Source organism: Alternaria alternata, assembly GCF_001642055.1.
Source record: "Alternaria alternata strain SRC1lrK2f unplaced genomic scaffold CC77scaffold_14, whole genome shotgun sequence".
In the NCBI taxonomy this organism is placed as follows: Eukaryota; Fungi; Ascomycota; class Dothideomycetes; order Pleosporales; family Pleosporaceae; genus Alternaria; species Alternaria alternata.
Genome location: NW_017306203.1, coordinates 373,984 through 394,753, shown reverse-complemented (window position 1 = coordinate 394,753; position 20,770 = coordinate 373,984). Strand labels below are relative to the sequence as shown.

Sequence of the window (20,770 nt, the reverse complement as noted above, 5' to 3'; positions counted from 1 at the left end):
TATTGGGAATCGATTTCGTAAAAAAGCAAGCAGGCGTTCGCAATGAGTCATTATGCGCATTCATTGAAGCGTGAAAGCATCGCTTGAGCGGCGTAGCGTCATTGCGGTACTGAGGCCAGTTGCGAGGCAGCAAGTGCGGATGAACTGTCGTCGCGAGTGGAGCAGCGGGCACAAATTGATGCGCGCTGGAATCGTGGTGATGAGAGGTGTGGAAGGTGGATATAACTCGGTGGGGGCACGTCCACTTCTACCGGCGCCCCACTTCTTGGGCTCTTCGTCAGTTTTGTGGATTATCGCGCAATGAAGCTAAGTCGCAGGCTCCACCACGCGATAAACAACCACTCCAACATATAATAAACCAGGGTAAGATCGCATTACGGAAGATAGGCGAAGCGTTGCTAAGAAAGATGAAGTTGACCAATTATCTCTTCGCGACCGGAACATGCTCGGCATACCTTGTTCCACTTGCTCATGCGGCGAACGTTTCAAACCCTCATGATAGTGCAGTGCAAAACGCCACAGCATTTGCAATTCAGGTAAATGACAAATCGCAAACATGCTGTGTTCTTGTTAACACTCCTTCAGTATGCGTATCCAATATCTCAATGGCAACAAGCTGTGACGAACATCCTGGATGCCGTCGACAAAACGAACACTCTATGGCCATATCATATACTTTCCGGCCCCTTAAATCGCACTATAGTCGGTCCAAATGCAGACACGCTGTATATTTGGGCGGCTATCGACTTATCGCATGAAGACCTCGTCTTGACCATCCCCAACATCAGTGATGGAAGAAACTGGATATGGCCTTTCTATGACCTGTTAGTCTCGTTAAAGGTCGAATATGTACAACAAAATACTGACTGATCTCAGTTATGGCAGCAATTTTGCCTGGATGTCAATCAATGAGGACTCGCCACCCGGGGACTATCTGATCAGACGTGCAGACGATGCACTTGTTCAACCAGGAATTGAATACGCTAACCCGTCTGAATCATCTGATTACAAAGGTGTAATTTCGTATGCCACCACTTACGGTATCATGCTTGGTCGTATCCTCGTACGTCAAAACACCACGGAAGATATTGCGACCATACGCAACTACGAAGACCAGACCTTCCTCAAAACAGTTCCTCGTACACTATCTCAGCCTTTCGTAGCACAAGCACCTAGACTGACACGTGATCTTATCGATACCTCGAATGCCACTGATAGAGTCACTGGCTACCTAGAACTGCTTGCCAAGATCGGACAGTTCAATCAACCCGAAATACTTGCAGATCGGTACCGAGTAGCGTCCAAACTTGGTCTTGCTGGCATTGCGGATGGAATTTACACTCCACCTCGGACAGTTAACCTAACTGCTGCTACCATTGCAGCAAACGCAAGCATCTCCGCGGCTTACTCCCAAAACTTGATCGATGTCGGCAACAACTGGGTCATCCCGAAAGTAAAGTGTCAAGGCATTTTCGGCCTCGAATACGGCTGCCGTGCTTACCGCGCTCTCCGCGGTTATCTAGGCCTGGTACAATCCGAGAACCTCTTCATCACCAACAAATCGGATAACTTGACCTTGAGTGCAACGTCGGCCTTTCTCTTCACCTTCTCTGGCAAGCCGCCGATCAAGTCGACCGGATTTTGGAGTTTGACCGTGTATGGAGCGGACCAGTATCTAGTGCCCAACGAACTGGGTCGGTACGTCATTGGAGACCGAAGCACGCAGTTGAAGTATGAGAATGGTGGCCTAGTATATGGTGGCGATGGAGCGCTTTCCAGGAACGGCACGGAGGATGGGCAATTCCAGGTTCTATTGCAACCTGCTGATATCCCCCCACCCAATAACTGGACTAGCAAGTAAGTTTACCCATCTTCCACGTTGTTAGTCGCCTTCACCTTACACCATACGTATTGTTTGAATGCGATAGAACATTGACTAACTTGAGACTTGCATAGCTGGCTTCCGGCCCCAGCGGGTGGCGGTAAGCTTCTATACTCGATACGGTTCTACTCACCAGCAGAGGCTTTCACCAATGGGTCATACATATTCCCAACTGTCGAAACCATTGGTGCAATCACGGCTTGAGGACAATTTGTTCTTGAAATGGCTCGTACATCGAGGAATTGAAAAGAAAATACGTGTAATATTGCTTCTTATATCTGCCAGAGCCAGTATCAGTTGCGGGCAGCTATATTCCATCAATCCGTGAACACGTTTTAGCTTGCATATCTCAGTATGCACGCGAGAAATACTTTCTAACGTGCCACGACACCTGCATATGTTTCGCGTTCTCTAGCAGACCTCGTGCAGGGTCCTGAGCGCCAGAAAAAACAAGAGATTCTCACGACAGGATTTGCCCACCGGTGTAGGTGAGAGGACTATTGCCACATCAACTACAGAAAGAATTAGCGAAACGCTCTATAGAGCAGCATAGGAAGGGAGGCGTGCTATTCTTTTGGTTCGATGACACATCGCTTGCCTTTTGGCAAAGTCATGAAGTATGTGTCGACCTCCATCTCTGCCTTGCTGAACGACCTAGCACTCGACGCTGTAACGCCTTTCGTAAAGGTACGGTAAAAGTTTGCAAGAGCATGGCGAAGTTCAAGCTGAGCAAAGTGTGCCCCGATGCAGGCTAAAATCCATGTTAGTCAAGTACGTTCCTAGTAAAGATATAAAGGGCCAAACCTTACCTCGACTACCTCCACCGAACGTGTAGAAGCTTTGCAGCATATCTGTTGAAGGATTGTCCCATCTTGCAGGAATGAACCTTTCCGGATCCTTGAATACTGTCGGGTTACGGTGCATCGACCACGCTTGTACTCCAACGATAGCGCCTGCCGGGACGTGATGTCCGCATAGTTCAGCTCCCCCTTCGGGAACAACACGAGGAAGACTTTGGCCAATAGGGGGCCTTATGCGGAGCGTTTCGGTAAGCACGTTGTTGAGTAACTTGCACTTGCGCAAATTGTCATCTGTGAAGCCGTCCGGAAGGGCTGCGACTTCTTGAATCACAGCTGCTTCGATCTCTGGATGGCAAGCTAAATTCTACACTGTGTAGATGGCCGAAAGTGCGGTGGTATCTGTGCCGGCTACAAGATACACTATAGCCTCGCGTTCCAATTGACTAGTAGTCATGCTTCCATCTTCAACGGCATCGTACGCTTTCGTTAGGAGTGTAGGCTTGACATTTTCCTCTCCGGTTTTCAGAAGATTCCAATATCCTATTGTTGGAATTATGATTAGCGGGTGTTCCAATCAACATATATAGGATCCGGAGATCCCACGGTTTGACTTACTCATGATGGATTCTTTCGAGTAATCAGCGATTCGCTCCCTTGAGCGCTGAACTTCTTTCGACCCAAATGGGAGATAATACAGTATGTTCATCAGGAGGGGGAATTCTGCCCTAAGCATGCCTCTCACAGGGACCTCCTCAAGGTCCTTGACGTACTGGGTTTTCTGTCATATATGATTAGCCTGATCTAGGATGGCGGAGAGATTGGCAAACAAACAATTCCAGTCTCAAGCATCCGGAAAGACTCCCCAAAAGACGACTGTCCAACAACATCAGTTGCCTAGATTGTGATTAGCGCCCAGATATTAGTAGCTACAAGGCGCTTGGTACACTCACCATGAACGTGAACCACTTGTAAATATCGCTGTGCCCGTGTTCCTTTATATCTCCGGCTATCCTCTCGATAGCTAGTCTTACAGTCTTGGCGATGTATGGCTCCAAATTTTTAATCCATTTCTCAGAGAAGTTGTACGCCACTAATCTGCGAAAGTTTGCGTGGATGTGTGGATCCGTTACCGTGAACAGATTTGGTTCCTTGGTCTCCCCGGTGAAGAAACTGTACCATGAGGATTTCATGAATGGGCTACCAACCCTGTAAATGGATTTGGCAGCGGCTATATCGGCTACCGAGACTTCATAGGGAGATATGCGGACGATGGGACCTAATATTTTCAGCTTGGTACGCTAAAATATAACGAATCGCGATATCACTGACCGTAACGTTCGTGAAGTGCTTGGATATATTGGCCCCTGTATCCTCGCAGTGTTGCATGCCTATACCATCAGATATGTAATCAAAAAAAAGCCATAGGGTTACCATAATGGAGTTTATGAGAACTTACTTTAACCGTAAATTTGTCCATCGGCTGATTCTGGGACCAGGCAGGTCAGTAAGTCGATTGGTTAATCCACTGTAAAGAAACCACTGCGGTTTTGTTAGTCTGAACAAATATAGATGCAGAGAGAACACACGGTGATGAAAGGCAAGAGCACTATGAGGGTTCTAGAGAAAACTGAAAAAGGAGGTATAGATTGCGCCGATATTGTATGCCCTTGGTAGCAGAATGAGGAGATCAAAGGATTGTTCGAGTGTTGCGACGACATTTGGAGAGTCGGTAGGTACTGCGTTCGAGATATGATACCAGTGTTGCTCTTAGGATGAGTGCTCTCCGGAACACTTTTATAGATCTGTCGGGTCAATAAATTCTCAAAAGTCCGCCCAGGCGTAGGTCATGATGTCACACTGTAGCATGTACCGCTGTGATGAACTAGTTGTGCATCGATCTTGCAACGTCACTCTACTCCACATATCGCGAGAACAACCCTGGGTCGGGTCATTTGATAAAACCTCGATATAGTTTGTGTATCAATATCCTGTTTCATTAGTCCTGTTGTACAATCGTGGGAGAGGAATGCGCTAAGTGATTTGTTTGGCAGATTCACACCATGATGCAGGCGAGATATGGAAGTTGGATTGGCTCCTTCTCTCTCAAAATCCGGCTACATGGAGTTTTTGTGGTGCTAGATTGTTGACCTTTCGCATCCATACACTCTGGCGTTGAGCTCAGTCAGACATGTGATTGGTCGCCACTGGTGAGTAATCCTCGATATTGATCTGCACTATTCGCAGAAACGCGGACACCGGACCCCCAGAACTCCACAATTTCAAAGTAGGAGCAAGGTCTACTGGGTTTTGCCTCCACATACCGGCAGAACATCTATCCATCGTCACGCATGGGCCTGAGGGCCAAGTCCGGAGAAACCGCTTGGAGTTTTGCACTCGATCATACCTTACGGCCGCAAGGCCTTGGCTCACGAGCACCACATCTCTCGCCGTAATGTGTTAGCGTGATCAAGACGTTTTATATGAACTCTCGAGGTCATTGTGAGAATCAATCTCTATAGTCACACTCGAGGCATCAATCCATACATTACACAAGCCTACCTGATTTGCACGTGGACCACTTTAGAAGCACCAACATGGCTGCAGAAGAAATATCCCCAGATTTCCCGTTTGAGAAGAAACGTGTCAATACTCTCGATTCCTTCATGGCTTATGTCGACACCGGTCATCCCAGTACAGCTGCAACGACAACCGTTGTCTTCGTGCACGGAAATCCAACGTCATCTTATCTTTGGCGCAATGTTATTCCGCATGTATCACCTGTTGCCCGTTGCGTCGCGCCTGATCTTGTAGGCTTTGGAGATTCGGGAAAGATGCCTTCAGGCGGATACTACATTAAAGAGCATATTGAGTATTTTGCGGCGTTTATGGAAGCTGTAGTACCAGCGAACGAAAAGGTGGTTTTCGTTATACATGACTGGGGCTCTGGTTTGGGGTTCGACTGGGCACGAAAGAATGAGGAACGGATGGCTGGATTGGTTTGCATGGAGTTCATTCACATGATGGTGACTACGGAGGACTTCGTAGGCTGGGAGAGGAATCTGAGTAAGATGCGCGATCCCGAAACTGGGCACCAGTGTGTCATTGAAGAGAATTACTTCGTTGAAGTTATTCTTGGGGAAGAAGGTACTTCAAAGGAATCTCTTCCTGACGCGGTAATGGGACACTATCGTAGGCCGTTTGCACATCTGGCTGACCGCGAACCCCAATGGCGGATGCCTAACGAGATTCCACTTGAGGGTCGTGCCCCAGAAGTCGGCGAGATTCTCTATAAAGCTTGGAACTGGTGAGTTGTGACTGTACGAAATGCATGTGAGACATGTACTGCCCTCGCATCTTCATATCGGTAGGTTGAAGGAGGGCAACAACCAAGTTCCAAAACTATTATTCTCAGTAAACCCAGGTATGTTGTTGCCGCCGCACAGGGTTAATGATGTTGCCGAGTGGATGGGCAACCCCCCCCCCCCCCCCCCCCCAGTCGTTAGGCTCGGAAACTCTGGTCATTTTCCACAAGAAGAGCATCCTCATCGCATCGGTGAGGAAACTAGAAAGTTTGTCGACAACCTTTTGGTAGGGAAATAAGTTGGTAGAACATCACATACAGCAGCAGGCATACAGCCTATACCTTGCCCTTTCTCACTACCTTCGTTCCAGTCGTAACACAAGGACTGCGTCTGTTGGTGTATGAAAACCTGTAACATGCATTGTCATGGCCTGCATTACGGGTCACATAAGCTTGTATCAGGTCGCTGTCTTCAAAATCCAAGTGCGCAATAAAGCTATATACTGCGGATGTTCCTCTCAAACGAGCTGGTAGAAACCGATAAACACGTCCTCATGCGATCTTCACCACCAGTGTCACTGGTAAGGGCGAACTTACATCACACAAGACAAGGGGGAAAGTCAGAACAATAGTGGCAGTGACGCCGATACGGCCGTACGGCTCGCGAGATCTACATACACACAACAATGTCCAATCGCACTATCTTGTTAGTAGACTTGCGCTTTGTTTTTAATCTCCCAAGACCTTCTTTTGTCAAAGTCTAATGAGAGAAAATTATCGCTCTAGATACGCTATACATCTTGTAGTCTCTTAGATATATATCGTAAGGCAGACTTTGCGCATAGAAGAGCAGATCAGTGCCTAGTTCGATGTTCGGAGCAGTTGCAATGTGTTATCCAGGGCGTCGTGTTGTTGTTGATGTTGCTGTGATGGTATGGCTCGATTGGTCTTCCTTGGCTGTCGGAATCGAGCGAAAATACACGAGATTAGAACCGAGTTTATGCAAGCGAAGAAGATGGCCGCAAACAATGAAACCATAAGGTACTTGACACGACATACACGAATCCAGACATTGCCACAGAAATTTAGATTCGGAAAGGCTATCCAGTCATTCCGTCTACAAAGGCCAGGGACGATGGAATGGTAATAGCATATTCTCTAACCCCTCTCATGTTGTCCGAAAGTAATCAACGAAAACGCCAACAGAAAAGTCTCATCCTATACCCAAACCGTGAAGCAGCCAAATACCAGGGGAATAAGTAGCAACGTACCCTTTGTGCGCCATATCGCCAGCCATGGAGACAGAGTGAAGAGGAAGGGCCGTGAATAGTACGAAGGGAGGCTGATAGGATCTCAGATATCCTCCATGTTCCCTGCCGCCTCATCCTCATCACCCGACTCATAGCTACCAACCGAACTCATCTCATCGTCGTCGCCATCGTCTTTGTCGGAGTCTTCAGCGGTATCCTTGTTGGCGTACTTTTGAACGTATTCTGGCTAATCTTAGCTCGACTCTACTCCTAGCACCTGTATACTACGTACCCTTGACCTTGGCATCGTAGCTTTTCGGTTCCCGCATCAACAGCGCCGCAGCTTCTCCGTTAAGGGGATCGGTTGGGTTGGGGTAGCGCAGGAGTTGGGGAAGGAAGACCTCGAAGATGTTGATCATGTCGTACATTGGTGACCAGGTCTGGTTGATGACATCGAGACAGACGGAGCCGGAGCTGTGTATGTAAGCGGAGATTTGGTGACGTGGTGGAAGGGAGTGGGCGAGCCATACAGTTCATCGATGTTGGGATGGAAGATACGGTTAACAAATCCGATGCTGGGACTCTTGTAGGGGTATTGGTCGGGGAGCTCGACGTGGATCTTCCAGAGGCCACCTTCGAATGGCGCTGTATGACGTTAGCGCATTGTTGGTTGCGTGAGATTTCCTGGCTTACTCTCTACCGGGCCCTTGAACCTGACGTAGAACTCCTGCCTATGGTGTGTTAGCATCGTTTCAATGGGTGCGTATTTGAATGGTAGAAATCACTAACACTATATTTTGTTAGCTGTGTATCTGGCAGGAATCGGCGCAATGCTACTCACTGTTGTCGTTGACGAGCGTCACCTCGTAGTCACTCATGAGCCTGCGTTTCATTAGCTACCAGCTCTGGGGTCCGCCATAGGGGTGCCAGGCGCGTGAGGCAAATGAGCGAGGAAACCGATTAACATACATCCTGTTCTGCTGTTAGCACTCTATATTCCAGCCTAACAATGCGCAACCTACTTCATGACCTGTATAGTTCGACAGAAGACCTCTGTTAGCTCTTGTCCCTTCTTATCTATCGCCAGGGTGAAGGTCTCCACATACATCCGTCTCGATACGTCTCTTTGGCGAACTCATCTTGACGCGGTTGCTACAGCACTATGACAGTATGTTGTTCTTATCGTGGAGCTGCGATTCCTTCTGGGGGTATTCGAGATCTTTATGGTAGTCCGTCGCTCGTGGCGGGAGCTCTCGTGAGGTCGGCGGCGGGGGTTATCGATAGCGGATGAGGGGCGCGTTCGCTGGCAAGCTACAAGTGGTTTGTTGGCAAGGTATGGCTCTTCGTAGCCTTTGATTCGTGTCGTATTTGGCAGTTGTGTGTTGCTGTCTTTTGTTTGGCTAGGATGTGTTGGAGGGAGCAAGTGGGAGTGATGGTGGAGGTAGTCGTGATCACGAGCGTCGAGAGCCGGCATGTCACGCTTGCGCACGTCTCCCCGGCCAGTCATCGCCGAGAACATGACGCGCCATCGCTGTGATACACCTTCTATAGCATTCACAGAGGCTTCTTCTTAACAACTCTATCGTCCCATCTTGAGACCTAATATCACATAGTCTATCTACGCGTCTACTATCAGGCAGTACAGATGTGATGAAACCAAAGGCTGCATCACCAGGTACCACAAACCGGTAGCCACATCAAGGGTCCAGATCGACAAGCCGATACTCCAAAGACAGTCTACGACTAAAGATGACGCGAACCTAGCGCCAAGTGTGCTATGCTCGGTTGCGACAGAGCATGACAACAATGAGAGATGCTCGCAACAGATAGCTTAGACTGGCGATCCGCCAGCAAGACCGAACCTATCACCACAGGACTTGGAGAAAGACATAGAGATCATCCTCGTCGATGCGCGTTCACGTTTGAATGTGCTGCAGCCGGTACAACAGACGTCCAATCACTGTGGAGCAATGCCGCAGCTTCCCCGAGATCCTGCCTGGGTCCTTCACCGCTGGTCCGAATGATACATTGTACATGCTAACTGTTTCTCTGGCAAACAGAAATAAAGAACAAAAAGATCAGACATATGCGCCAAAACACTTGAATACTAATGGCTGAAGGCGGGGTGTACCGAGCACTCGACTCGCCGAAAGGGTGACACCCCTGGCGTCTCGGCGGGTGGAGGCTGACCCTCGGTTCTTCCAAAACTCCAAGGTTAGGTATACAATCTTCAGCGCAGCTTTCTGCACATGTTGCTTAAAAGCAATCCCCCTCCCGCCCTAAAGTCATGGCTTACGAACACATCTCCGCGTCGTCTCCAGGGGCTGTGAAAATCTTTCTCACTCCAAAAATCCTCTCCACCACCGCACTTGCGACACTTCCGCCATGTCGCGTGCCCTCGTGAACGTGCTGCGAACATGCTCGCAATATACTGTAGCAGCACCACGTATATACCAACCATCGTCGTCGCCGATACCGCGAACCGTTTTGACCTGCGCACAACGGCGATGGAGTTCGCACTCACCGTTGGGCTCTGCGCCAGCAAACGCCCGTAAACCCGTCACCATCAACACGCTTCAGAGTCTCTACCGCAAAGGCGAGCCCATAACCATGATCACCGCGCATGACTTCCCCAGCGCTCATGTCGCCGACCATGCTGGCATGGACATGATACTGGTTGGCGACAGTCTAGCCATGGTCGCACTCGGCATGGAAGACACGAGCGAAGTATTAATGGAAGAGATGCTGCTGCACTGCAAGTCCGTGGCGCGCGCGACGAAAGGCGCTTTCACTGTATGTCCATATTTATCTCTCCATACCCCTTACTCTCACGACTACCTCCAAGTCATGTCCGCTTGCTGATGCTGAATGTTTGAATAGGTCGGCGACCTTCCCATGGGAACCTATGAGATCTCTCCCGCCCAAGCCCTCGAATCTGCTATCCGTATGATAAAGATCGGCCGCATGAAAGCCATAAAACTAGAAGGTGGCGCCGAAATGGCACCCACCATCTCCAAGATAACATCCGCCGGCATCCCTGTCCTCGCGCACATCGGTCTCACACCACAGCGCCAAAACGCCCTCGGCGGTTTCCGTGTGCAGGGTAAATCCACACACAGCGCTCTCAAGCTCCTGGACGATGCACTCGCCGTGCAGCAAGCCGGAGCGTTCGCAGTAGTACTGGAGGCTGTGCCTGCACAAGTCGCTGCGTTGGTGACGAGGGAGTTACGGATCCCGACGATTGGGATCGGGGCCGGGAATGGGTGCTCAGGGCAGGTCCTTGTGCAGGTCGACATGTTGGGAAATTTCCCGCCGGGAAGGTTTTTGCCCAAGTTTGTGAAGCAGTATGGGAACGTGTGGGAGGAGGCGCATAGGGCGATAAGTCAGTACAAGGATGAGGTAAGTTGCAAGTGCATGAATATTTGTGAAATATACACTGACTCTTTATCTCCGTTTCTACAGGTTAAGAGTAGGAGTTATCCTGCTGAGCAGCATACGTACCCGATGGATCAGAAAGCGTTTGAGGAGTTTAGAGACCTAGTCGACGAGGAGAAGGAGAAGTCGGATCTGTTATAGTAGCGCCGCTGATCTATGTACTCACTTTATAGACTCCTATCCTATTAGAAGATGATAAAAATTTCGCGCGATACATCAGAGATCATCACACCTGCTTCCACGCTCTGTTCTTTTGATACCCCTCCCATAACCCTTCCGGCGTCCGTCCCTTTTCAACAGCCTTAACGCCCAACACCCACCCCACCGCCCTCGCGAATCCCACCACAATCATGATAATGCACCATTCCACCGCCCCCTCAATCTGCCGATTCCATCTCCCCATCCACGGCCAGCCCGTCTCCTCGCCCAGCATACCCCTCAACCCAACAACAACAGGCCAGTTATCCAACTCATGAAAGATAGTAAACAGCTGCAAAGACACCCACCATCTACCTAACATCCACCTCGCTGCCTTCTTCCTCCTTCTTTCAAGACGCGCATCCAGCGGCGTCAAAACAACAGCATTTAGATTCCAGAAGAACAGCGGCTTGACCAGATCTACCGGCTCCGTCCACTCCTCCACCACAACCTCGTCGTCGACGTCTTCTGGGTGACGCGGTGCGACGCAGATTATTCTTCTGCTACGTGACAAGTACTCACGTGCTCTGCCCCAGTCATGTCTCGCGTACTTGTTTACTTTGACTTGTAAGCCAGGTCTTGTGTTTACTGCAGTCTTATGCCCGTATATGGCTACGCTGCCGCCTGCTTTCGCGCTTAGGATCTGGGTCTCGCCGTCGAGGTAGATGAAGATGGCGCCGCGGAGTAGACGTAGGTATTCGGTGTGCGTGGTGTGGAAGTGCAGTCCTGATGTCCATGTAGAGTAGCGAGGGAGGGAGATTGTGGTTTTGTATGGGGATGGCGTGGGTGAAGAAGGGAGGGTAAGGGAGGGTGGAGAGATGGGGATGTGGTATACGACTGCTTCGCAACCTTGGCGGATGATGGGTTGGGTTCCTGAGGGTTGGGGGTCTAGGATTTGGGGCGAGGGAAGGGGAGCGCGGTTTGGTTTACGGGCAGATCTTTTGGCGCGCTTCTGCATCTTGGATGCGGGATGGATGTTTTACGATTTCGCGAGTTGGATCTGAGGCCTGGACGGTCGAGAAGAGGTATTGGGAAGGAGTGGTGGATTCCAATAGTGGACTATGCGGTAATCTCCTACGGAATGAGTCAAGTCGACGCTCTATAAGAACTGTAGCTGCCGAGTATACAAGCCTACTACTTTTTGATGATGTTAATACAAGAGCTGGTTGCCTAAGCATACCCTGTGCTGTCAGCACATGGTGGCTGACGTTGCCGATGGACATGCGGAAAGAATCCGCACTCGTCAACATGCTACGAAAAAACATTCCAATTCCAATATATGGTAACTATGTGATTGCGCACTTTGTTGGTAAAAGTCAGACTAATAAGTACTATAAACGCTGCAAGAGTACGTGATCGCCGATTCATTCCCACAAATTGCTTATTCGGCTTCGAGACTGGTCAATTAATTTAGTCGCTGTGCCATCTGCGGGCGGTCACCCCTTGGGTCACGTCGCCTCTTTGTTTCGACTTTCTGGATGAATATCGGTCTTCCATTCTTCATGCCTCTCTTTCTCAAGACGTGGTACCCAATGAACCATCGGAGCTGGTCTAACCCATGCTCTATATAGTGGCGTGTTGGCCTCTCGAAGACTTGGTCTAGTTCTTCCAGTGTTAAATCTTTCGTTTCTGGCACAAATAAGAGAATCAGCCACCATCCTATAAGACACCACACTCCATACCAGGCGAAGGCTCCCGATGGCCCCAGTCCCTCTTTACTATCTTTCATGCTTGGCCAAGTAAAAGATACGATGAAGTTGAAGAGCCAATTGATGGCAGTGACTATACCCATGCCGTAGTCGCGATTGTACAAAGGCATGGACTCGGCACTATAGACGAACGGTACAGGCCCTTCACCTGGTGAATAGGCAATACCAAACAGGTACATTCCTACAATCGCAAGCGCGCGTTTTTGGGTAACATCCGGTAGAGCCACGGCTACAACCATGATGAATTGGAACAGGGCCATGAACGGAAAGGTGAAGAGGAGAAGGTTTCGGCGTCCAAAGGTGTCGATCGTCCACACCGCTGGGAACGCGAAGAGAAAGTTGATAATACCAAAGCCGGCAGACAGCAAAAGTGAACTCTCAGGAGACCAGCCTGCTTCCACCTTCATGGTCTGCGATGAGTAGTAGACTGTGATGTTGACACCGCACATCTGTTGCAGGAACATACAGATGACAGATGCTGTCAATGCGCGACGACACCGACCGACGGTGAATAGCTCAACAAACCGCCTTTGATCATGCATTATCTTGGCTTCCTCTCCCAAGAGATAGTCCATCAGGAAAAGGTCGCGCGCTGCTTGGACTTTGGAATTGCGAAGACCTTTCAAGGCGAGAAAGGCCTCTTCGTAAAGCTCATGTGCTTTTGATCCATCTTTCCGTGCTTTAGCAAGTAAAACTCTTGGAGACTCCGGCAGGGCGTAGATATATATAACGACGAGGAGTGGAAGTACCATCTACTTTTGGTCAGCAGCAAGCATTCGAATTGGATTGACTCGCACATACTGGGCTGCCGAGCATTAGTCGCCACCCAAGGGTACCACCAACTTTTGTGAATGCGACACCGGATAAGCAGCCACACATGATACCAAATGCAGTCCACATCTGCCACATCATCACCAGTGCGCCTCGGATATTTTCTGGAGCAGCTTCAGCCGCGTAGATTGGTATAGTAGCACTCTTCGGTCCGATTCCGAACCCCAATGCGAACCTTGCGAGGAACAGATGCCACCACTTTTGTGAAAATGCTTGTAGAAGACAAGTTACGGAACTTATGAGGCAGGTTGCGAAAATAACACCGCGGCGGTCGAGGTATTTGTTCAACGGGTAATTGAGGCAGCAAGCCAGTGCGCAACAAAGGTATGGGGCGCCGTTCACAAGTCCTATCAAAGTAGTGTTGTTTTCGATGCCAAAGTGATCTGGATAGAAGAGCTGCGCTCCGTTGATGGCACTTTGGTCCCTATTGGTGTCAAAGAGGGACAAGATTGCGACTTCGCTCTACGTACCATCCTTGCACCGCAGCACCGAGTGAACAACAGGCCACAAGGAAGTACAATTTTTTTGGCTGGTTGAAGCGGTCCCACCGGTTGTCGCTGTACTCCTTACGAAGCGCTTCGCGCTCCTTGTCGCTCAAGGTCATGCCACCGTATCCAGATTCTTCGTTGTCAAGTAGTATTCTCGACTGTGCGAGGGATGCACCCTTGCGAAGGTGATCTCTGTAGTCGTTCAGGCCCGATCTCAGTATGAAAGCCTCTGCATGTTGTAGCACTTCATCGTGAGACCATTTTGTGAAAGGATTGATCAGTCGTCGGTCTGTTTTACCCCCTACAGGTGCGGCGGCAGTGTCTGTACGGTCGCCGCTCATCGTGTCAGCATGTACCTGAAAGGCCGTTGGAGGTAGGCAATGTAGTCAGGTACCAGACTGATCAGAGGGGATATGCCGAACGCTTATACCTGCGAATGATCTAGAGGGCGGCTCATTCGCATTGGACTGAACAACAGGCCACAACGCAATGAGGCTCTGCTGCGTCGACCATCTCGATTCATCACCGGTGAGAGTAGCTCCTGCTTGGCATTCATATGGCCAATATTGGTGGATAAGCTGAGAGATCTGCCAGCGAGACAAATTTGTCCGTGAGGTTGCACACAGAACTCTGTGTGGGGGCTGAGGCGTGCTTGGCTTTGCAGGAGGACCCCTTGGCTTATACAGCCGGGGGCTCAGCCACTATAATTCAGGTTTTATGGGCCTTTGAAGCCTGATGATTGCAGAAACAATAGAAAGTAAGTATTGTCAGAGCCACTAGCCATGATGCGGTGATGTTGTGATGCATGGTGGAGATTGGAAAGGTGCGGAGGGACGGGGAAGCTGGGGTTGAGTTGGGGTTGAGCAGGGGTTGCAAGAGCCGCAGGCGGCAGGCAACCATCAAAACGAACAGGCGCCACCAAGTTCGACGTGGCTACCGCACTTCCCCAGCAATCTTTCGACTTTCAGCCTGGTTCTTCTCGCGTTCACCTGGAGATGCCCGTCTCCACAAAATCGGCATCATCATGTGCCCCACGCGCGCAGTGGGCGGAGAGGAAATCGATCACTTGACCTCCAACCTATACAGCTCGCCGTTTGTAGATGATGCCATTGTCTTCGATATTCGGAAGCTTCTCGAGGAACACGAAGATCCCCTGATCACGCAATTCAGCGACAGACCCCGACTGTTCACTCTCTTGCGCATGCTAGAGTGCGACAACAATGTATTGGAGGAGATCCTGAGCGCCAATGTCAACGACTATTGTCTGCCTCTCAACGAGAGTATATTCAAAACCTTAAACGCTCTGTGTAACGCGAAACCCTGGGATGAATTCCGAAAGGCACAGCGGTACCTATTGTCAAATCCTAAGCTCAGAAGCCAGGAAAGTTTAGATCACAATTCACAGCTGCACCTTCATCTGGAAAATGGAAAGCGCACCTTCAAGGACGAAAAGGAATTGGACAATGGAGGAACAGCTACAGTCTTCAGAGTGCAGCTTACCACTTTTGATAATCCGGACAAAGGACGACTATACGCCTGCAAACGCTTGACGCGCGACAAGAGGAATAAACAGGAAAAGCACCTCCAGCCATTCATGGACGAGCTACTTATACTGCGCAAAATCAGTCATCCTGACACGGTCATCCATCCTCACATGGTACGACTCGTCGCAAGCTACACGGATCTGGAGGACTTCGCACTTGTTCTTGATCCTGTAGCAGACAGCTCACTCAAGGATGTGTTGCATAATCCCTCCACACCACTTAACCTCGAAATTTCCACCAACTTACGGCAATGGTTTGGGTGTTTAGCATCTGCATTGGCGTATCTACACAGGCAGTCCATACGTCACAAAGATATCAAACCAGGCAATATCCTTCTGCACAACAGGACTGTCTACTTGTGCGACTTTGGTATTTCGTTCGACTGGAGTGGGTCTCACCCTACCACAGAAGGACCGTCTGCTATGACCCAAGGCTATTGCGCTCCCGAAGTTTGGTATGCGGATGCTCGCGATAACAGTTCAGACGTCTGGTCATTAGGCCGTGTCTTTTGCGACATGTTGACCGTTTTGGCTGGCAAACACATGACCGAGCTATCAGAGCGTATTGGTGGCAATTTGCGTAGAATATATGATGAAGATTGCCTAGAGGATCTGCACAAATGGCTGTCTGGTTTCTCACTCGAGAACATCCGACATGATACACTCGCGACGAATATCCAGCAATTGATCAAGAAAATGGTGAGTGATCACAGCTCATCTCAATATTGCGTATGCTCACAACGTTCAGATGTACAAGGATCGAAACTCGCGACCTGATGCCAAACAAGTCCTTCAGTGGTTCTGTAGAAACGATTCCAGCCTCATAGGCCCATGCTGTCAAGGTGGGAGTGGAACTGCATCGATCAAGAGACCCGAGGAGACTATCGTGCAAACTGACTTGGAGGAAACTCCATCACGACATCCTTCATCCCTACCCTCAACTCCTATCGCGGCTGATGATCGCACTTCCATTCTGGACGAATCTGTGACGAAGACGCTCCCGATACCACGAGTACATGTACCTGGTAACGATCCGGTCGTTGTTGTTGTCGAAGATACAGGGTCGTCACCAAGTCCATCGCTCGGCTGCGGATCACCGACGACCGGCCATCCAACGAGTTTTGCTGAATCGTCCATAGGATCGCAGGGTCTCGTACAGTGGTCAAGCGGACTTGTGCATCATCTAGAGCTACCACCCGTTGACTCCTTGCACACATGCAATTGTGTTCCTCGACCAAATCACGACGGGGGAAAAGAGCGCCTTATTCTATGTTTACCCAACGTGGATCTACTCATCAGGGCGAAGCAACCAACAATGGAGACAAATGAGAATTGCGGCCTCCAAAAGGATATGCTATATGTGTACGAATCCTACAGTGAGATATCGAAAATCTGGTTCAAAACGCGCCGACTAGTCGTAAGTTACAAGCACGAGTCTCACAATCAACGGACGTGCAGCTCGTTCTGGTTACCTTTGACGGATCTCAACTTCGTGGTCGAGGACATGAGTCTCACATTGAGCTGGTCCGATTGTAACCAATGGAACCCTGGACCTACTGTGAACAATAAACAGAGCTGGGACTGCATATACGATTCCGAGAAGCCGAACAATGAGATCATGTTGCTCTTCGCAGAAGCTGGAATAGCCAAGGTAGTCGAGACAGATTTTTGTACCATCTACAGCGGACTAGATGGCGTTAAGGAATGGCGCATGGTTAATATTGTGGGCCAGCAAAGACTGCTTGTCGTAGATTTATGTGACAACGAAACCCTCGGCTATCGCTTAGCCTGTCTAGCTACCTACGAATTGCCTTCCAGAAGCACCTTCCGGGCGTTCATACACTGGTCGAACCTCGATCTGGACATTCAGATAAAATCCGGCGTTATGGTCATCCGGTTCGACCAAGTATCGACTCCTCACTACTACTCAGACATCAACAACGAGCCTTGGAAGGACGAGACTAAGATTGCGCGATACACAGAGAGCGCATTGGTGTTGAGTGAATACTCGATGACGTTTCCGTGCAGCTTTGAGAACTCTACGTTCTTGCCTGAAGGTACGTGTTTCTCATTCAAATAAGATCTGAAGACAGTAAAGCTGATTGGACAGGTTTGAAACAAATGTTCGAATCTCTTACAGGCTGGACCATGTGCTTTTTTGCCTCCGATGTGGAAATAAAGAAGATGAACACGCTGCCAAAGACGAACTATGGAGAGTCAGAGGTTATTCTATGGAAACGATGCTTAGAAGTCCAGTCAAGTGTACGACAGGTGGCACAAATTACATTCCGTCACCGGAATCGCAGGCCGGGAAAAGGCTATCTCTGGCGCAGCGGATCAGGTAGCTTCCACCACCTTTTCCCCTTGAAAGTTGTCCAGCTAACACAAATACACTAGTAAACGTAGGTAAGATGACCATCGTTGACTCTCAGCAAGCCGTAATCAACATTTCATGCAAATCTCATGGCTCTCAACTGGACACAACTACTATGACTGCAATAGAAGTAGGCGACGACGGATACCCGGTCTATCAGCCTGATGATGCTTCATCGACGAGGCTCAAACTGCGTTTTAGGAGCGAGAGCGATCTGACAGAGTTCATGATCAGATACCAGGAACTACAACAGGTTGTCAAATCACAGGCGTTGCTGAGGGTGACAACGACCGCATCAAGCCGATTATCCAGCAGTAGTCGAAGGAGGGACTCAGGAACTGCGCACGCCAATCGACGCTCATCTTGAAGTCAGCATTCGAGTGTTGTTGCCAATGTCGCATTGTCGCAAAGCAACATGTGATTTACAGTAGAGATATAGTCATATAGTCTGTATTTAGTTAGTGACGAAATAGTATAATGCAAGCGAATATGATGATATGTGCACATTGGAGTTGATACCGATTTGCAACAAGTTCAAATACGGGATGTTCGAACTTCGTTCTAGTATTGTTATGAATCTGGTTGCCTAAGCATACCCTGTACTGTCAACGCATGACGGCTGACGTCGCTGATAAACGAGCGGAACTGGTCCGCATTCGTGAACTTGCTAGGAGATTTCGTGCACCACCTCAGCTGTGTACCACACAAGCAACAGCTGGAAAGATATCTATCGATCACCTAACATCCATCTCGTCCCCTTCATCGTTTGAAAGTATATAGCCTCTGTTCCCAGCACTTACAACCCTGTTTGCCTTTGTCTTCGTCCTTGCTTTTTGCTTCCGCAACAATGATAGTCTAGATAAGATCTCCTAGACAATAGTAACAGTGGTGACTACATAGTCATCGCCCCAACTTGTCCTTAGCTCATGCTGTTCGACCGCTCCATAATCGTGCCAATTGTCGCCTACGTAGATCTGGAAGAGCCCTATCCGTTCAAAAAGATCATCTGCCCGCTTTGCAAGGGCTAAACCACTCGATTCGTAGTTGAGGTCTGCGTGTCTTGACAATCCAAGGCACCAGATTCCTGTTAACTTGATAGGTAGAGCTGCTCCACCACGTAGTGTAGTAGGCTCGTCGCCGTGACGCCGCGATCTCATGTCATAAAAGATCCCTCCAATGAACATCGCACTGCTCAGTTTCAGCCTCAGCAGCTCGTCAAGCTTTTCGTCGTCAAGATGTGTCGGGTTCAGCACCTCCTCGACCTCTCTGTCACTGAGGAATTTGATTGGTGCACGAATCTTAAGTTCTCCACCATTGACAGATCCAAACGGTGCAGAGGCTGATACTCGATTGACCTTACAGTCGATAATTACCACTCTTCCTGAATCGATATCATGCTGCGCGCTGGAGAATATAATTACGCAGTCATGGACAGATGCCCAGGTCCAAGTAGGGGCATCATACTTGAAATCGTTCCTACCGGTGTTGTTCGATGACTCGTACAATTGGCGACGGGTTCGCCACTGCAGGTCTCTTATCAAACACGACTTCCAAAGCCCCGCGATATAAACGTCGCCGGTCATCTTGTAGAACTCAGACGCAATTCCAGCAATTGCGGGAAGTCTGTCGTCTAGATTTGACAGACTACCCAGTGTGTACTCGAACACTGCCCTCTGCCAAAACAAGGATAAAGTCTCAAGTTCTTTTGGAGATTTACGTTCATGTCTTGGCAAGACGCGTAAAAGCTGGCCCATACCATATGACCTTTCATATGATGGTTTTGTTAATTCTAGATATGCCGGATCCGTTGCACCTAATTCGTCGTTCCCCAGCCTATCATCGGACAGATGGCAAGAGTAGCAGCTCCACTCCATGGCATCTTCGAAGAAACTAACCACGCGACGAGACAGTAATTGCTCTTGGTAAGTCCATGCCCTTTTTTCTATTGCTACAAGCCCGTCGGTATTTCGAAATAGTGACCTGGAGGGATACAGTAGTACAGACCCAATGGCTCCATTGAGGCAGTTTATTGGGAGTTTGATGGCATTCTGTTGGAGTAGCTGAACCCTCTTTTCTTGTACGCCCAGAAACCCATCGTCGCAAGACTCAGCTGTTGCAGCGGAAATCGTTAAGACCGCATTTTTGTATATGTTGGCCATTTTGGTGATTTCGCGATCCTTGTCTTCATCGCAGTCCTGAATGATACAAAGAGAGTCGATCCAGATGTATTGGAACCCAAGGGCACGAGTAAGGAGAATGGCATCTTGAAGTGATTTTGGCAGTTCTTCCACTGGTAAGGTATGCATGTATCGTTCGATCCTGTTTCTTTCAGTCTGATGCCTCTGGGGGCCACCCCAACAGTAGCTGAGAGCGACATATGCAGCTTTTTCTCTATTACCTAGATGTAGCCCAGGAGGGTCATGCTCTTTATCTGTGCCAACATAAACCACGCGTGTAGGAAGTTCCGTTCTAATTGGCATCACATCTGGACATGCTTCGTGTCCAGGCTGACGGCTTGCACAACAACGCAGCCAGTGTTTAAGCAGCATCAGATTTTGAGGCGATGTTGGGTCAGCATCTGGTAGACCAAGTGTTATAGTATGTGCAGGATCATCTAATGAAGAGCTCTTAGTATCTTAGAGAGCAGGCGGGAGTAAACTCACTAGCAGCGGTCCCAACAGCGAGATAGAAGGGATTTACACTGATATGATCATTTTCTCCAACGAGTGAGATCAATCGCACGCTTGATGGGCCGGTTTTATCAACTCGCCGAAGGGCCAGGGCTATCGGCCTCTCCAATCCATGGTCTGTCTCGGAATCGTCATCCACGTAGCCTATAAGACATTCAGCGAACTTGCAGCCTCTTATAGAAAGGCTTTTTAGCTCTTCATATCGCCCTTGGAATAGTGGAACTCTCTGCCCGTCGAGAAGTTGACGCACGGAATCTGCAGATTCGAGA

At 49.3% G+C, this 20,770-nt stretch overlaps 9 protein-coding genes across 9 annotated transcripts; 4 read left to right on the top strand and 5 right to left on the bottom strand.

Annotated features, from left to right (window-relative positions):
• Positions 1-386: 386 nt before the first annotated feature.
• On the top strand, positions 387-2,344 carry CC77DRAFT_176232 (hypothetical protein). The gene is made up of 4 exons (XM_018530472.1): positions 387-536; positions 586-824; positions 877-1,857; positions 1,957-2,344. The coding sequence occupies exons 1-4, from the start codon at positions 408-410 to the stop codon at positions 2,084-2,086; spliced, it is 1,479 nt and encodes a 492-aa protein (XP_018384346.1). The 5' UTR covers positions 387-407; the 3' UTR covers positions 2,087-2,344.
• A 104-nt stretch (positions 2,345-2,448) lies between these two features.
• On the bottom strand, positions 2,449-4,400 carry CC77DRAFT_1072979 (cytochrome P450; the record flags this gene model as incomplete). Its single annotated transcript, XM_018529173.1, has 9 exons — positions 2,449-2,633; positions 2,692-3,039; positions 3,127-3,222; positions 3,298-3,460; positions 3,514-3,576; positions 3,633-3,958; positions 4,012-4,070; positions 4,139-4,221; positions 4,269-4,400. The coding sequence occupies 9 exons, from the start codon at positions 4,398-4,400 to the stop codon at positions 2,449-2,451; spliced, it is 1,455 nt and encodes a 484-aa protein (XP_018384345.1).
• Positions 4,401-5,276: 876 nt separating this feature from the next.
• Positions 5,277-5,990, top strand: CC77DRAFT_1062843 (alpha/beta-hydrolase; the record flags this gene model as incomplete). The annotated part of the gene is made up of 1 exon (XM_018528574.1): positions 5,277-5,990. The coding sequence occupies one exon, from the start codon at positions 5,277-5,279 to the stop codon at positions 5,988-5,990; it is 714 nt and encodes a 237-aa protein (XP_018384344.1).
• A 907-nt stretch (positions 5,991-6,897) lies between these two features.
• CC77DRAFT_1021785 (ubiquitin-conjugating enzyme E2 H) lies at positions 6,898-7,981 on the bottom strand (the record flags this gene model as incomplete). The annotated part of the gene is made up of 4 exons (XM_018525329.1): positions 6,898-7,476; positions 7,526-7,707; positions 7,764-7,878; positions 7,927-7,981. 4 exons carry the CDS (start codon positions 7,979-7,981, stop codon positions 7,337-7,339), a joined length of 492 nt encoding a protein of 163 aa, XP_018384343.1. The 3' UTR covers positions 6,898-7,336.
• A 1,465-nt stretch (positions 7,982-9,446) lies between these two features.
• CC77DRAFT_175941 (hypothetical protein) lies at positions 9,447-10,852 on the top strand. Its single transcript, XM_018530470.1, has 3 exons — positions 9,447-10,026; positions 10,114-10,632; positions 10,696-10,852. The coding sequence occupies exons 1-3, from the start codon at positions 9,619-9,621 to the stop codon at positions 10,807-10,809; spliced, it is 1,041 nt and encodes a 346-aa protein (XP_018384342.1). The 5' UTR covers positions 9,447-9,618; the 3' UTR covers positions 10,810-10,852.
• Positions 10,853-10,894: 42 nt separating this feature from the next.
• On the bottom strand, positions 10,895-12,089 carry CC77DRAFT_1032340 (hypothetical protein; the record flags this gene model as incomplete). The annotated part of the gene is made up of 2 exons (XM_018526728.1): positions 10,895-11,715; positions 12,047-12,089. 2 exons carry the CDS (start codon positions 12,087-12,089, stop codon positions 10,895-10,897), a joined length of 864 nt encoding a protein of 287 aa, XP_018384341.1.
• Positions 12,048-14,408, bottom strand: CC77DRAFT_175930 (general substrate transporter). Its single transcript, XM_018530469.1, has 4 exons — positions 14,325-14,408; positions 13,877-14,216; positions 13,377-13,821; positions 12,048-13,327 (listed from the first exon to the last, which is right to left on the bottom strand). Exons 2-4 carry the CDS (start codon positions 14,008-14,010, stop codon positions 12,272-12,274), a joined length of 1,635 nt encoding a protein of 544 aa, XP_018384340.1. The 5' UTR covers positions 14,011-14,216; positions 14,325-14,408; the 3' UTR covers positions 12,048-12,271.
• A 238-nt stretch (positions 14,409-14,646) lies between these two features.
• On the top strand, positions 14,647-18,314 carry CC77DRAFT_1021783 (hypothetical protein). The gene is made up of 4 exons (XM_018525328.1): positions 14,647-16,136; positions 16,186-17,494; positions 17,548-17,778; positions 17,835-18,314. The coding sequence occupies exons 1-4, from the start codon at positions 14,919-14,921 to the stop codon at positions 18,176-18,178; spliced, it is 3,102 nt and encodes a 1,033-aa protein (XP_018384339.1). The 5' UTR covers positions 14,647-14,918; the 3' UTR covers positions 18,179-18,314.
• A 321-nt stretch (positions 18,315-18,635) lies between these two features.
• On the bottom strand, positions 18,636-20,570 carry CC77DRAFT_175442 (HET-domain-containing protein). Its single transcript, XM_018530468.1, has 2 exons — positions 20,475-20,570; positions 18,636-20,425 (listed from the first exon to the last, which is right to left on the bottom strand). Exon 2 carries the CDS (start codon positions 20,358-20,360, stop codon positions 18,681-18,683), a length of 1,680 nt encoding a protein of 559 aa, XP_018384338.1. The 5' UTR covers positions 20,361-20,425; positions 20,475-20,570; the 3' UTR covers positions 18,636-18,680.
• Between the last annotated feature and the right edge of the window lie 200 nt (positions 20,571-20,770).